The 13,160-nt window shown below is 49.0% G+C and overlaps 1 protein-coding gene across 4 annotated transcripts in view; it reads left to right on the forward strand.

Moving 5' to 3' along the window:
- Positions 1-77: 77 nt before the first annotated feature.
- The window catches only part of FLNB (filamin B), a 171,528-nt gene continuing 158,445 nt past the window's right edge, over positions 78-13,160 (forward strand). For 2 of the 4 annotated variants that reach the window (XM_017894155.1, XM_017894156.1), the window contains exon 1: positions 80-535. In XM_017894155.1, coding sequence (XP_017749644.1) covers positions 244-535 — 292 coding nt within the window. In that variant the 5' untranslated portion in view covers positions 80-243. Of the gene's footprint in view, positions 536-13,160 lie in introns of all 4 variants that reach the window. The other 2 variants (XR_001889617.1, XM_017894154.1) reach the window with 2 other exon arrangements.

Below are 13,160 nucleotides of genomic sequence, written 5' to 3' on the forward strand. Positions count from 1 at the left end.
CCCGCGGGAGGGTCGGTACGGGGCGGGGCTTAGGGGGCGGGGCGGCTCAGCGCGCAGGCGCGGGGCCAGGCGCCTCGCGCGGCCGGAGGCGGGCGGCCGCAGAGCAGCACCGGCCGTGGCTCCGGTAGCAGCAAGCTCGAACCCCGCTCCCGCTCCGCTTCGGTTCTCGCTACTTCGGCCCTTGGGCCTCCAAACACCAGTCCCCGGCAGCTCGTTGCGCGTTGCGTTCTCCCCGCCACCAGGATGCCGGTAACCGAGAAAGATCTGGCGGAGGACGCGCCTTGGAAGAAGATACAGCAGAACACGTTCACACGCTGGTGCAACGAGCACCTCAAGTGCGTGAACAAACGCATCGGCAACCTGCAGACCGACCTGAGCGACGGGCTGCGGCTCATCGCGCTGCTCGAGGTGCTCAGCCAGAAGCGCATGTACCGCAAATACCATCAGCGGCCCACCTTTCGCCAGATGCAGCTCGAGAACGTGTCGGTGGCGCTCGAGTTCCTGGACCGTGAGAGCATCAAGCTCGTGTCCATCGGTGAGTTCTCTGGCCAGGCCCAGGAGCCGACTGTGGTGCCGACCCGCCCCCGCGCGTGCACCCCTGGGGAGGGCGAAGACTTCCCGCAGCGCGCCCCCCCCTCGGAGACAAGGGGGAGTCGTCCCCGGGGTGGGATATAGGGGGCCTAGATCCCCTCCCCGGTACCCTCCTCTGGGCTGGGAGCTGGTGTGATCGCTCCCCGCCGTGCGCCCCAGCAGTGCACCTTTGGCTGGCTAAGGGTTGAGGGTTTGGACTGGGGTCACAGGAGGAGAGGTGGAGTTGTGGCATTTCTCTGCACCTGGGGCGCCCGTATGGGAGCTAGGGGACTAGAAACCCTCGTTCGCCATTCCCGGGCGCGGGGCCCTAGAGTCAGATGCTCTCCGGAGCGCTCGCCCGGCTGCGCCCAGGTTGGTGCTCTCTGCGGCAGCTGAATGGGCGTTGGCTCGGAGGCCGGACCATGAGACCTGGGGAGGAACCGTTCTCTGCGCCTGGGGCCTCCCCGCCCAGGTGGAGACGGAGACCTGGTACCTTCCCCAGCTGTCGCTGGAATGGGTGTGGGCCCCGAGGTTGCAAGGGGAGGCGCGGGTGTGTGTCCTCGCTCCCTCTGCTCCCAGCTCAGCTCTGGCCGCGCGCCGCAGGTTGAACCCACTCCTTGCTGCCGAAGTTATAATTTAGGGATGGTGGTGGTAACAGTAATTGCTGTCTTGTAGGGAGCCCAACTAGCGTTCTCTGTGTACCGTCAGCCTTCTAAGTTATCTCCGTCCCTACACATCCTGCGAGCTGGGGTGAGGCTAGACCCGTTTTAGAGATAAGGGGGTCCAGAGGGTTAGTTGACCTGTCCAAGGTCAGCAAGTAGGGCCCAGCTGAGAATTGAAGGAAGTGGGCGACAGTTAGAAGAAGGCTTTGTTTTCCTCTCCCCTCCTAAACCCACACCAGGGTCTTCCTGAAAGGAGGGAGGGAACTGGTGTCTCTTGCTGGACTGAGCCAGCTGGACTGGGGAGGAAGAATAAGGATGAAGTTTCCCTTGTGGTCTGAGATAGTTGGGGGCTTCCAGGAGGGCCACAAGGCTGCTGAGAGTGTGGGCTGTGACAGTAGGGGCAAGGAGTTTGTAGTATGTGTGTGTGCATGTGGACATGTTGTGCAGAGAATGTGTGTACACACATAGCATGTATGTATAGTGTGTGCATATGCAAAGAGAGTTTGCATGTACACGGAATGGGTGTGCAGAGTATGTTTGTATGCAGAGAATGTATATCCGCCTACGTGTGTGTGTGGGGGAGTGGGTGGGTAGGTGGGTTGGGGCGGGGGAGGGTCCTGAGTCTGGATCTCTTCCTAAGGAGAACCAGGGACTGGCCCTGGCCTGTGACTTGGGTCTTTTCCTGAGGAAACCAGGTCACTATAATGACCCTAGTGACAGGAAGAAAGGGAGATGGGTGTGGCTGCCAGGACTTTCTCCAGTGGAAAAGGGATTCCCTCTAGGCTGAGCCTCCCCTAGGCTCAGGGCCTCACCCTTCCCTTCCCCCACACCTGTCCTGGCAGGTAGGGCTGCTTCCTGCTTCCTGGGCAGCCGCACCACCCAGCCCAGCCGCACCACCCAGCGGATCTCCAGCAGCCCTCCCCCTCCCCAAGGGTGGCTTCCGGGCAGAAAAATCCACATGCCATGCTGTTGTCTTCTTTCTGGGGTCCATCTCCTGTACTGGGGAGGGATAACCTCAGAATCTTCTGGAATTCTTTACGGTTCAGAAACCAGCCTCCCCTCTGAAGAATCCCAAGGCCCAGCTGGGCTCAACTTCGATCTGTTCTTTGTTTTCAAAATGTGTATTTATTTAATTAACTGAATAAAGAAACTTAAAGTAAACCAGAAGTATCCAGATATGACATGAAATCTCTACAACAACAACAAAACAAAACCAAACCGCAGCACTAGCAAATCACAGACTGCCTGATGTACCAACTGTTTACAAAGGCAGCAGCTACTTCCAGCACTGTCTGTCATCAGTGCCTGGGGCTGTGGATCTCATTCTAGATTTTGTCTGGTCGCTTACATTTTTTTACTTGGTTCTCCTGATTCCCTGCTCCCCCTGCTCCCTACCACCCCGCCCCAAGATGGAGCCTTGCTCTGTCTCCAGGCTGGAGTACAATGGTGCCATCTCCGCTCACTGCAACCTCTGCCTCCCGGGTTCAAGCGATTCTTCTGCCTCAGCCTCCTGAGTAACTGGAAATACAGGCACGTGCCACCACGCCCGGCTAATTTTTATGTTCTTAGGAGAGACGGGGTTTCAGCATGGTGGCCGGACTGGTCTTGAACTCTTGACCTCATGATCCACCCGCTTCGGCCTCCCAAGTGCTGGGGTTACAGGCCTGAGCCACCGCGCCCAGCCCGGTCCTCCTGATTTTTATTTTCAAATCCACTCAGGCCCTGGCTACTCCCATTGTCCCGACATTCCAGGGTTAGTTCCCCTTCGTCTGTGCTGGGCCTGTGGGCTGTTGGCAGCTTCTTCCTGTTCCTACCACAACTTACATTCTAGTTTTTTCCTTTTTAATGATTTCTTGGATCATATTCCCCAGAGTGACATTCCTGGGTTAAAGGGTGTGACCACATTTATGACTTGTATCATTGGCTGTCTAATTGCTCTCCCGAGAGATCTTGCAACAAACAGGTTTTTCAGCCTCTGGAGACCACAGAGAGCCTTGGCAAGTGCTAGGACTGCTGTGGGGATAAAGCAGGAGGTTTCTTCCCTCAGCTCTTGAGGCTGTTGTGGGTAATGGTCCTTCAAGGCAAAGTTACCTCCAGCTTGGACTAAGGTTCATATATTCACTGCTTAGGTTGTGTTACATTGTGCTGACAATGACACTAGCTTCTATTTGGGGGGCACCTACTGGGTGTTAAGTGTGTTCTATTGATCACCCCATTGAATCTTCATGCTAATCATTGATTGATAGCAACTACTGCCCTATCTCTAATGATCTGCTTCTGCAAGTCACTTAGAGAGTTCAGGGCTTAACTCTGTCCTGGGCATGTGTTGCTTAGAAAATGGTGCCTGTTAATTAAATAAGGTGCTGTCTAATAATTATCTCAAAAGTAATGCCAGGGCTGGATGCCATGGCTCACGCTTGTAATCCCAGCACTTTAGGAGGCCAAGGTGGGCAGATCACCTGAGGTCAGGAGTTTGAGACCAGCCTGGACAACATGGTGAAGCCCTATCTCTACTAAAAATAGAAAAATTAGCTGGGCATGGTGGTGCACACCTGTAGTCCCAGCTACTCGGGAGGCTGAGGCAAGAGAATCACTTGAACTGGGAAGGTGGAGGTTGCAGTGAGCCGAGGTCTTTGTGTAACTGCACTTCAGCCTGGGAGACAGAGTGAGACTCTGCCTTAAAAAAAAAAAAAAAATCATGCCAGAATGGTTTGCACACTGAAGGGACATTCAAAATCAGGGGAGTACAGCCTAGTTGTTCCTGTTTGGTTGATCCTACTCTTGCCGCAGTTAGTATTATTATCTTTATTTAAAGATGGGAAACAGGAGTGAAGCCACTTGTGGAAGTGACCCAGCTAGCTAGTAAATGGTGTCTGAAACCCAGGTCTGCCCAGCTGTTGAATTGAAGCCTTAACTGACTTGCCTTCCAGTTTCAGAGATGAGTAAAATACAGCTTTTCTCTCCACATCAGAGGGTCCTGTGACACACTAGGTTTGCAAGTCTTAGGTGTTAGGGTGGTGGCTGGATACCCATACTCTGAACCTCTGACCTTCGACAAAATAGGGATGTCAGGGCCTTCCATGATTGGCAGGATGAATCCTCTGGGCTGTGATGAGCGTCTCACAAGTTGAGAGTCAGCTGGGAATTAAGTGGGGTCAGTTTGCCTCTTGTGTTTTCCTCATTATGTTTTGTTTTTGGTTGGTTGGTTGAGATTTCCTACTGCCCAATGGATGATGTTTTATTCCATCGTCAGGGAAGGTATCGTTGAACGAATACAGGGTTTTGTATGCTTTGGATAAGGCCAGACAGTTGGGGGAGTCATTAGAATTGTGTACATACCTCCAACTCTGAGATAGGTGGTGGTTCAACAGCTGCCAGAGGACTCTGGCTTTTCTGCCTAGAATTCACTGAAACACAATCCTGGCTATTTATTCACGTTTGTGGTTCATTGTAAGGTAGGCCCCTAGGCACCATCCAAAAGTTGAAAATTTCCTTACGTTTCTTGTTATGTGGTGGGCAGTTCATAGCGAGGCCTCAGTGTCTTTAATTTCAGATGTTTGCCAGGAGTTGGCAGTTTTATTTACTTGTTTTTCCAAAAACCTTTCTGACATGGGGCAGCCCAGCCAGCTGGGAGGAAAAGGGGTCTCTCAGCCCAAGAATGATGATCAAGGCCTAGAAGTTTGGGTGGTGTGTTTTGTTTTGGGCCATTAGAGAAAGAAATTGTTTCTTTTTCAGAGGATGTGGTCTGACCCTAAAGTTTACTTGACTGACTTGCACCAGGCCAGCGCCAGAGCAGGCAGGGTATGTGTTCCCAAGACTTCGGGTCACTGGGCAGTTTCCAGGGTGGCGGGTCACTGGTCCAGTCAGCTCCTTTTCCTTCCTCTCCCTTTTGTGCTACTACTACCAAAATAATTTCCAAATAACTTTAAAGTTCTGCTCTTTCTTGCACGTCTAGCAGATGCCAGCGTGTCTTTTAGGCAGTACAGAGAGTGCTTAAAAAGTAGCAAAGTTGGCTGGGCACAGTGGCTCACGCCTGTGATTCCAGCACTTTGGGAGGCTGAGGCGGGCAGATCATGAGGTCAGGTCACCATCCCGGCTAACATGGTGAAATCCCATCTCTACTAAAAATACAAAAAAATTAGCTGGGTGTGGTGGCGGGCGCCTGTAGTCCCAGCTACTTGGGAGGCTGAGGCAGGAGAATAGTGTGAACTCGGGAGGCGGAGGTTGCAGTGAGCCAAGATCGTGCCACAGTGCTCCAGCCTGGGCGACAGAGCGAGACTCTATCTCAAAAAAAAAAAAAAAAAAAAAAAAAAAAAAAAAAAAGTAGCAAAGTTGGCTGGGCGTGGTGGCTCACACCTGTAATCCTAGCACCTTGGGAGGCCAAGGTGGGTGGATCACCTGAGGTCCGGAGTTCGAGACCAGCCTGAACAACATGGAGAAACCCCATCTCTACTAAAAATACAAAATTAGATGGGCGTGGTGGTGCATGCCTGTAATCCCAGCTACGCGGGAGGCTGAGGCAGGAGAATAGCTTGCACCCAAGAGGCGGAGGGTGTGGTGAGCCGAGATCACGCCATTGCACTCCAGCTTGGGCAACCAGAGCAAAACTCCATCTCAAAAACAAAAAAATAGCAAAGTAGCATGCTTTGTTAGAATTATTAATAACAAGTTCTGGGCCATGTACAACAAGGTGGCACATTAGCATTCAATGTCACTTGTGTAGTAGTTAAGAGCAAGGATTCTTGGTTCAAATCCCACTTGCCACTAAGTAGCTATTAAGAAACTTCTGTACCTTGGTTTTCTTATCACCAAAATGGGGATAATAACCACCTCCTTAAAAGGCTGTTGTAAAGATTAAACAAGTTAATAATTTTTAAAGTGCTTGGCCCAGTTTATGGTACATAGTAAGTGCTCTGTGAATGCCTGTTAATTAAATAAGACACTGTCTAATAATCTCAAAAGTCATGCCGGAAAGGTTTGCACACTGAAAAGTCATTTAAAATCAGCGCACTCTGGGGAGAACAGCTTGGTTGGCTAAGGTTGATCCTACTTGCTATAATATGGCTATGGACTGCCTAGAGGGTGTTGCCTCCTTAAAAGGGGCTGCCCCCTGCCTCCCTGAAAAGGGGCTGCCCCCTGGTATGTTGTGGCTGCCTCCGGGGCCCATTCATACCAGCTTTGTTTCCAGGCTGGACAGGGAGCTCCAGGCGGCTGGTCATTCCAACCTCCCACCCCGTTCAGGAATCTCTGGGCCAAATCACTTCCAGATGGTGGTTGGGCCTCTGTGGAGTTCTCCCAGCAACAGCGGAGCCAGCATGCCAGTCAGCAGCCGCCTTCGTTCTTGGAGAGTCTGTGCTAAAGGAAGGCTTTGATTTGGAGCCAAATTGTGTCTCGGGTCCTGGTTTTGTGCTGTGAGGCAGGTACCATGCAGTGGGCTGCTGACTTAGTTGAGGATGGCTGCCCTGCTCCTTGGGGGAGCAGATACCCAGGGCCTGGAGCCTTTAGGCCCTGCCTCCAGTGGCTCCATGGTCAGGGTGCCAGTCACCCTGCTTTTTCTTTTTCTTTTTTTTTTTGAGACGGAGTCTTGCTCTGTTGCCCAGGCTGGAGTGCAGTGGTGTGATCTTGGCACTTGGAACCTCCGTCTCCCGGGTTCAAGCAATTCTCCTGCCTCAGCCACCTGCGTAGCTGGGATTACAGGCGTGCACCACCATGCCTGGCTAATTTTTGTATTTTTAGTAGAGGTGAGGTTTCACTTTGTTGGTCAGGCTGGTCTCGAACTACCAACCTCATGATCCGCCTGTCTTGGCCTCCCAAAGTGCTGGGATTACAGGCGTGAGCCACCGGGCCCGGCCAGCTTTGCTACATCAGTCTCCAGGTAGCACATCCTAGGCAAAACTAGATGTAGCCTAATGATTCAGGGCCTCTGTCTGAAGCTAAACTGTTTGGATTCTAATCCGCACTCTGCCTGCAGGGCCTCTGTCTGAAGCTAGACTGTCTGGATTCTAATCCGCACTCTGCCTGATACCAGTTGTGCAACTCTAGTCCACTCTTTTAACCTTTCTCTGCCTGCTTCCCTGTCTATAAAATGCAAGAGCAAAATAGTTGCTATCTTTTCGTTGCTGGAAGCATTATATTTGATTAGGTTAAGTTATAGCACAGTGTTGTCACTATCACTATTAATATTATGCTTTTGGACCCAAGTCCAGGACTTTGTCTTGTCTTCTGTCTATTCTCTGGCCAGTCCAGATATTTTTGGAATCCTATTGCTGTCATCTGGTGTGTTAGCTGTTCACTTTCTCCAAGTTCAGAACCTCTGATGAAGATGTCTCCCAAGATCCCTTCTTCTTTTCCTCATTCAACAAATATCTGAAAGCCCATCTCTGAACCAGGCCCTGTGCTGGGTGCTAGGACCACAGGAATGAGAGGATCATGTCCTTTGCTTGCCTCAGATACTGCTCAGAGGAGAAGAGACAAGCAAGCAGGGTGAGCCATGCAGAGGAGAGCTGCTCAAACGTTCAGGCCCCTGCTCATCACCTGGGGACTTTGTTAAAAATGCAGGTCTGATTGAGTAGGTGCTGGGGTGGAGGAGGCTGGGATTCTGCTTTTCCAGCCAGCTTCAGATCCTGCTCTCTGTGGACCGCGCTGTGAGTAGCAAGGATCTAGGTGCCAAGCCCTCTGAAAAGGAGGAGCACTACCCCCAGGCTGGGTATGGGTAATCTAGAAGGTTCCCTGGAACCTTCTAGATTAGCTGAAGGGACCTTTCAGCTAAGACCTAAAACATGACTAGAATTAGGCAGGCAAACAAACATTTAGCACAGGAGCAGATGAGCGTGTCAGTTTAGAGGTCTTGATACTCAGGTCAGGGGGCCGTGGAGGGGTGGGCAGGGCTGGCTTACCAAGGACTTTCTGAGACTGGAGGCTGCCTATGGGGTGTGCTCCTTGAGTTTGTTTGTTTATTTATTTATTTTTTGAGTTGGAGTTTCACTCTTGTTGCCTAGGCTGGAGTGCAGTGCAGTGGCATGAGCTCGGCTCACTGCAGCCTCCACCTCCTGGGTTCAAGAGATTCTCCTGCCTGAGCTTCCCAAGTAGCTGGGATTATAGGCATGTGCACACCTGGCTAATTGTGTATTTTTAGTAGATATGGGGTTTCATCATGTTGGTTAGGCTGGTCTCGAGCTCCTGACTCAGGTGATCCACCCGCCTGGCCTCCCAAAGTGCTGGGATTACAGGAGTGAGCCACTGCATCCAGCCCCTTGTTTAGTGTAGGGTGGTAAACCCAGGCGAAAGGGGTCATCTATCTCAGGCATATCACCTGTTGCTCCAATCATTCCTATTAGAAGAAAGTCTTGTATGTGCCTCTTCCTCATATATATATATATTTATATTCATATTTATATCTATATGTTTATATATATTTATAAGCTATAAACATATTCTGCCGTCAATTTATATATTAAATATTAGTAAAGCTTAGTTTCTTTTTAGATGACAAATCCGAATATAAAATCTGGTTTTTTTTCTGGCTCTAACGGATTATCTTGTGTGCCCTTGGAGTGCATATACCTCTTTTGGAGGCTCCTGTGAAGGCTTGTGTTTCCCCATTTAGTTTTTTTCTTTTTTCCGTATTCTTGTTATTCTGCTTCTAATTTTCATCTTTGAGTATTCTAAATTAAGGAGCTGGATCTGTAATTGTAACCCCTTCCCCCAACAATAAGTTTAACTAAATGAAAACATTCAATGGAATGAGCCATTTTAATCTAAATGGGGCTATTTCTTGCTTTTATAATGATTACAATTGCTTTTCATGACATTCTACTAGAAGACATCTTACATTACTGTTGTAAATCTAGTTATTCATTAAACGGGCGTAGTAATCCCTAAATTGGCTCAGGTTACTGTATAATAAACAACAATACTTTCTTCTTCGGGAGCCTGAGAAGTGATCTTGTGTTTTTAAGGTGCCTAGCTCACTTTTCATAGGAAACTGAGTCCATGTACCAGGAAGGAAGCTTTTTGGGGAAAATGATTAGAAAACCAAATGGGTCTCTTTATGACTAAAGTGATGAACCAGTAGATGCGAATAGGTATAGATGGTATAGAGGACAGAATTACTGGGTATTTTAATCAGGCCTGCTTAGTATCACAATTTATTATTTCATTTTATTTTTATTATTATTTTTTGAGATGGAGTTTTGCTCTTATCATCCAGGCTGGAGTACAGTGGTGCTATCTCAGCTCACTGCAACCTCCGCCTCCCGGGTTCAAGTGATTCTCCTGCCTCAGCCTCCCAAGTAGCTGGGATTACAGGCATGCACCATCACGCCTGGCTAATTTTTTTGGGTTTTTAGTAGAGATGAGGTTTCTCCATGTTGGTCAGGCTGGTCTTGAACTCCGGACCTCAGGTGATCCGCCCACTTTGGCCTCCCAGAGTGCTGGGATTACAGGCGTGAGCCACCGCGCCTGGCCAGTGTCAGGATTTATTCTGTGGGAGGGGAAGAGAACAAAGAAAAATACTGAGCTATGTTTGAAGCTCCTGCCCTCTAAGAGCCTTACAGCAGCTGCCTTAAATGTGTTCCTTTGATAAACTGTAGATGGTTGTTGTAACTCTTCTGCAAACAGTTTATTTTTAAAAACAATTTGATGAGATTTTACTTACGCCTATTGTTTGAGTACAGCATTTACCAAAGAACAGTTTTGGCCAGATCCCATGCAGTAGAATGTCCTTGGCCAAAATTTTCTTGTATTATAAGCAAAGGAGCAGTTTGGTTTTTCACTTAGTCAAGACTGCCTATCAGACTGAGTTACTGTGACAGAGCTGCTGAGTCTCTCCCTTTCCCATGATCAAAACCTGGCTTTTCTAAGCAGCACATGTAGAAAGCTTGGCAAGGAGGATCCTTGTCCTCCTACATACTATTCCTTGGCTCTTCTTGGTACCAAGAATACATACAAATACTGCTGACTGTGTACCGAATGTTGAGGCGTGCACCGTTGAGGATATTTATCCTCTAATATAACATCAAGTATTTCTCATACCTGCCATCTGCTGAGCATTGGTCTGTCTTACTTATACTACTTCTAAACCTCATGAACTCTGCAAAACTAGTGGCTTTACATCTATGAGAAAACAAAAGAACTTTTATCGGAGGAAGGCGAGTCCTTTTAAAGTATCAGGCCTGGAAAGACATTAAATGAGACAGCAATCACATTCTAGTACCCTCTTTGAGCTATGTATTCATTGACTTAGTTTTTTAATTTTTTTTTTTTTTTTTTTTTTTTTGAGACAGAGTTTTGCTTTGTTACCAGGCTGGAGCATAGTGGTGCAATCTTGGCTCATGGCAACCTCCGCCTCCAGGGTTCAAGTGATTCTCATGCCACAGCCTCCTGAGTAGCTGGGATTACAGGCGCCTGCCACCTTGCCTGGCTACTTTTGGTATTTTAATTTTATTTATTTATTTTGAGATGGGGTCTCACTCTGTCACCCAGGCTGGAGTGCAGTGGCACGATCTTGACTCACTACAAGCTCTGCCTCCTGGGTTCCAGCGATTCTCCCGCCTCAACCTCTCTAGTAGCTGGGATTACAGGTGTCTGGCACCATAGCCAGTTAATTTTTTGTATTTTTAGTAGAGACAGGGTTTCAGCATGTTGGCCAGGCTGGTCTTGAATTCCTGACCTCAAGTGATCTGTCTGCCTCAGTCTCCCAAAGTTCTGGGATTACATGTGTGAGCCACTGTGCCCTGCCTATGTATTCATTTCTTAAAATTGGTTGCTGGCTAGGTGTGGTGGTACATTCCTGTCCTGTAATCCCAGCACTTTGGAAGGCCAAGGCTGGAGCATCTGTTGAGGCCAGGAGTTCAAGACCAGTCTGGGTGAGATCGCATCTCTACAAAAAAATTAAAAAATTATCTGGTTGCAGTGGCAAAAGCCTGCATAGTCGTAGCTACTTAGGAGGCTGAGATGGGAGGATAGCTTGAGCCCAGGAGTTCATCTGCAGTGAGCTATGATTACATCACTGCACTCTAGCCTGGGTGACAGAGTGAGACCCATTTCTGAAACAAAGAAATTGCTATTGTCACAATTAGCTATAAATTAATCTAATAATGCTGCACGCAATACTATAATCCACACCCTATAGCTTAATGATGGATGGTCAACCACTGATCAATGCTATTTCTGTAAGCCAATAGGAATTCCTGACAAACAACTTTGTATCAGTCCACTGCCTGTCTGTCCCCTTTTTTGCTTTTAAAAACCTGCTTGTAACAAAGGCCAAACAGAGCTCATATCCAAGGTTACTTGGGCCTGAGTTTTTCAGGCAGCTGGTCTTCACTTTGGCTCAGGTAAACTCTTTAATAGTTTAAATTTTAAGGCTCAGCAGCCTCTTTCTTTTAGGTTGACATCTGTTTCTATTTTACAGATGAGAAAACTGAGGCTCGGCTCAGCCTCACTTTACAGGTCAAGCTTAATCCCTGCCTGCATCATGCTGTAAAGGACTTTTGTATCAAAGTTGGGTTTGACACTCTGTAAAGTAAAATAGATATATTGTAGTGAGAGGGTATGGAAGAGACTGTTTTCTGCTTCTGTGGATTTTTTTCTTCTTGTTTTGCTTTCCTCCAAACTTTACTCATTTGCACTTGATTCATGTGAAACTGAAATTTCCTTCTACAAAACAAAACTTTCTGGGGGCTACCTGCCATATATCTTTTCCCACACCATGGAGCTCTGACTGGGACCTTTCCACAGTTTTTGGAGACATTGCTCTAGTTCTTTCCCTGTCTTTGGTCGCGGGGGGAGGGGGGGGAGGGCAGTAATGTCACCGCAGGTGTGGACAATAGGGACTAGCTAAAGGTTGCTTTGGGGAAGGTGGGCAGGGCTTTTCTTTGTGAGGTCTGGAAACCAGAGGTGAGGAAAGAGAAGCCCCTGAACTCCTCGTGGCTGCAGGGCTCACAGCACACACCATGACACCACAGGACATGTCTGTGTGTGTGTGTGTGTGTGTGTGTGTGTGCGCGCACGTGCGTGCTGGGGGGAGTGTTGTTGAGAGCCAACTATGCCAGGAGATCCTTGGTGACAGCGGACATAGGCACAGCTGTGCTCTGTCAGGAATGAGTTCACCCACAGCCTTTTCTTCTGCTACCTTATTTAACTGGTGGGAGGGTGTGCTGGGTTGTGTTTGCTGGTGAGCCCAGCAATTGCACCCTTCTTTCCAGGCCTGGCACCCCGCCTTTATCAGTCTCATGGCCCTGGCACAAGTGGGCAGCCTGCTTCCAATCCAGCCAGGCGGCTTTCGGCTCATCTGCAGGTAGCCTCGTGGGCAGACCTCTTGCTGTGCACTGCAGCAAGAAGCTGCGTGAGCCAGAGCTGAACTTGTGATCCCCACGGGCATCTCCTGAGGCGCACCTCTCCCCAGACAGAAAGCTGGTCTGTCCAGCCCATTCAGGGCTCAGCCTCCCCAGCCGTGGCAGGGCTGGCTTGCTGAAAGGTTTGGGTGTTAACACAGCACTCCTGTTCTCTCTCTCTGAAGGCCCTTTATGCTGGCATGAATTCCTTTTCTCATAGAGATCTGAAAGCTCTTTTGACTAAATGGGTCACCTTTCTGAGTATTTTCATAAGGCTGTCAGCCTTTACCACGCCAGACAACTTTTCTGGAATTTCCTTTCCAGAAAAAAAAAAAAAAAAAAAAAGCTACTAAAGAGGTTGGAGTTACTTGGAACGCAGGGTGGAATTTTGGCATTCGAGCTATAGGGAAATGGGTGGGGATTTGTGGCAGGCACTATGTAAATTTGCCGCAGCCCATAAATTCAGACTTTAAGATGAAAAATGGCAAGCAGCAGTCAGCTTGCCTTCTACAGACAGGAGCGGTGCTACCTTCCGCCTGTGCTGAGTGTGACTGAGGGAGAGGCAGGCCTCCTAGGGAGGCCAGGAAAGGTT

This window comes from Rhinopithecus bieti, unplaced genomic scaffold (assembly GCF_001698545.2).
Source record: "Rhinopithecus bieti isolate Rb0 unplaced genomic scaffold, ASM169854v2 scaffold_21649, whole genome shotgun sequence".
Classification (NCBI taxonomy): Eukaryota; Metazoa; Chordata; class Mammalia; order Primates; family Cercopithecidae; genus Rhinopithecus; species Rhinopithecus bieti.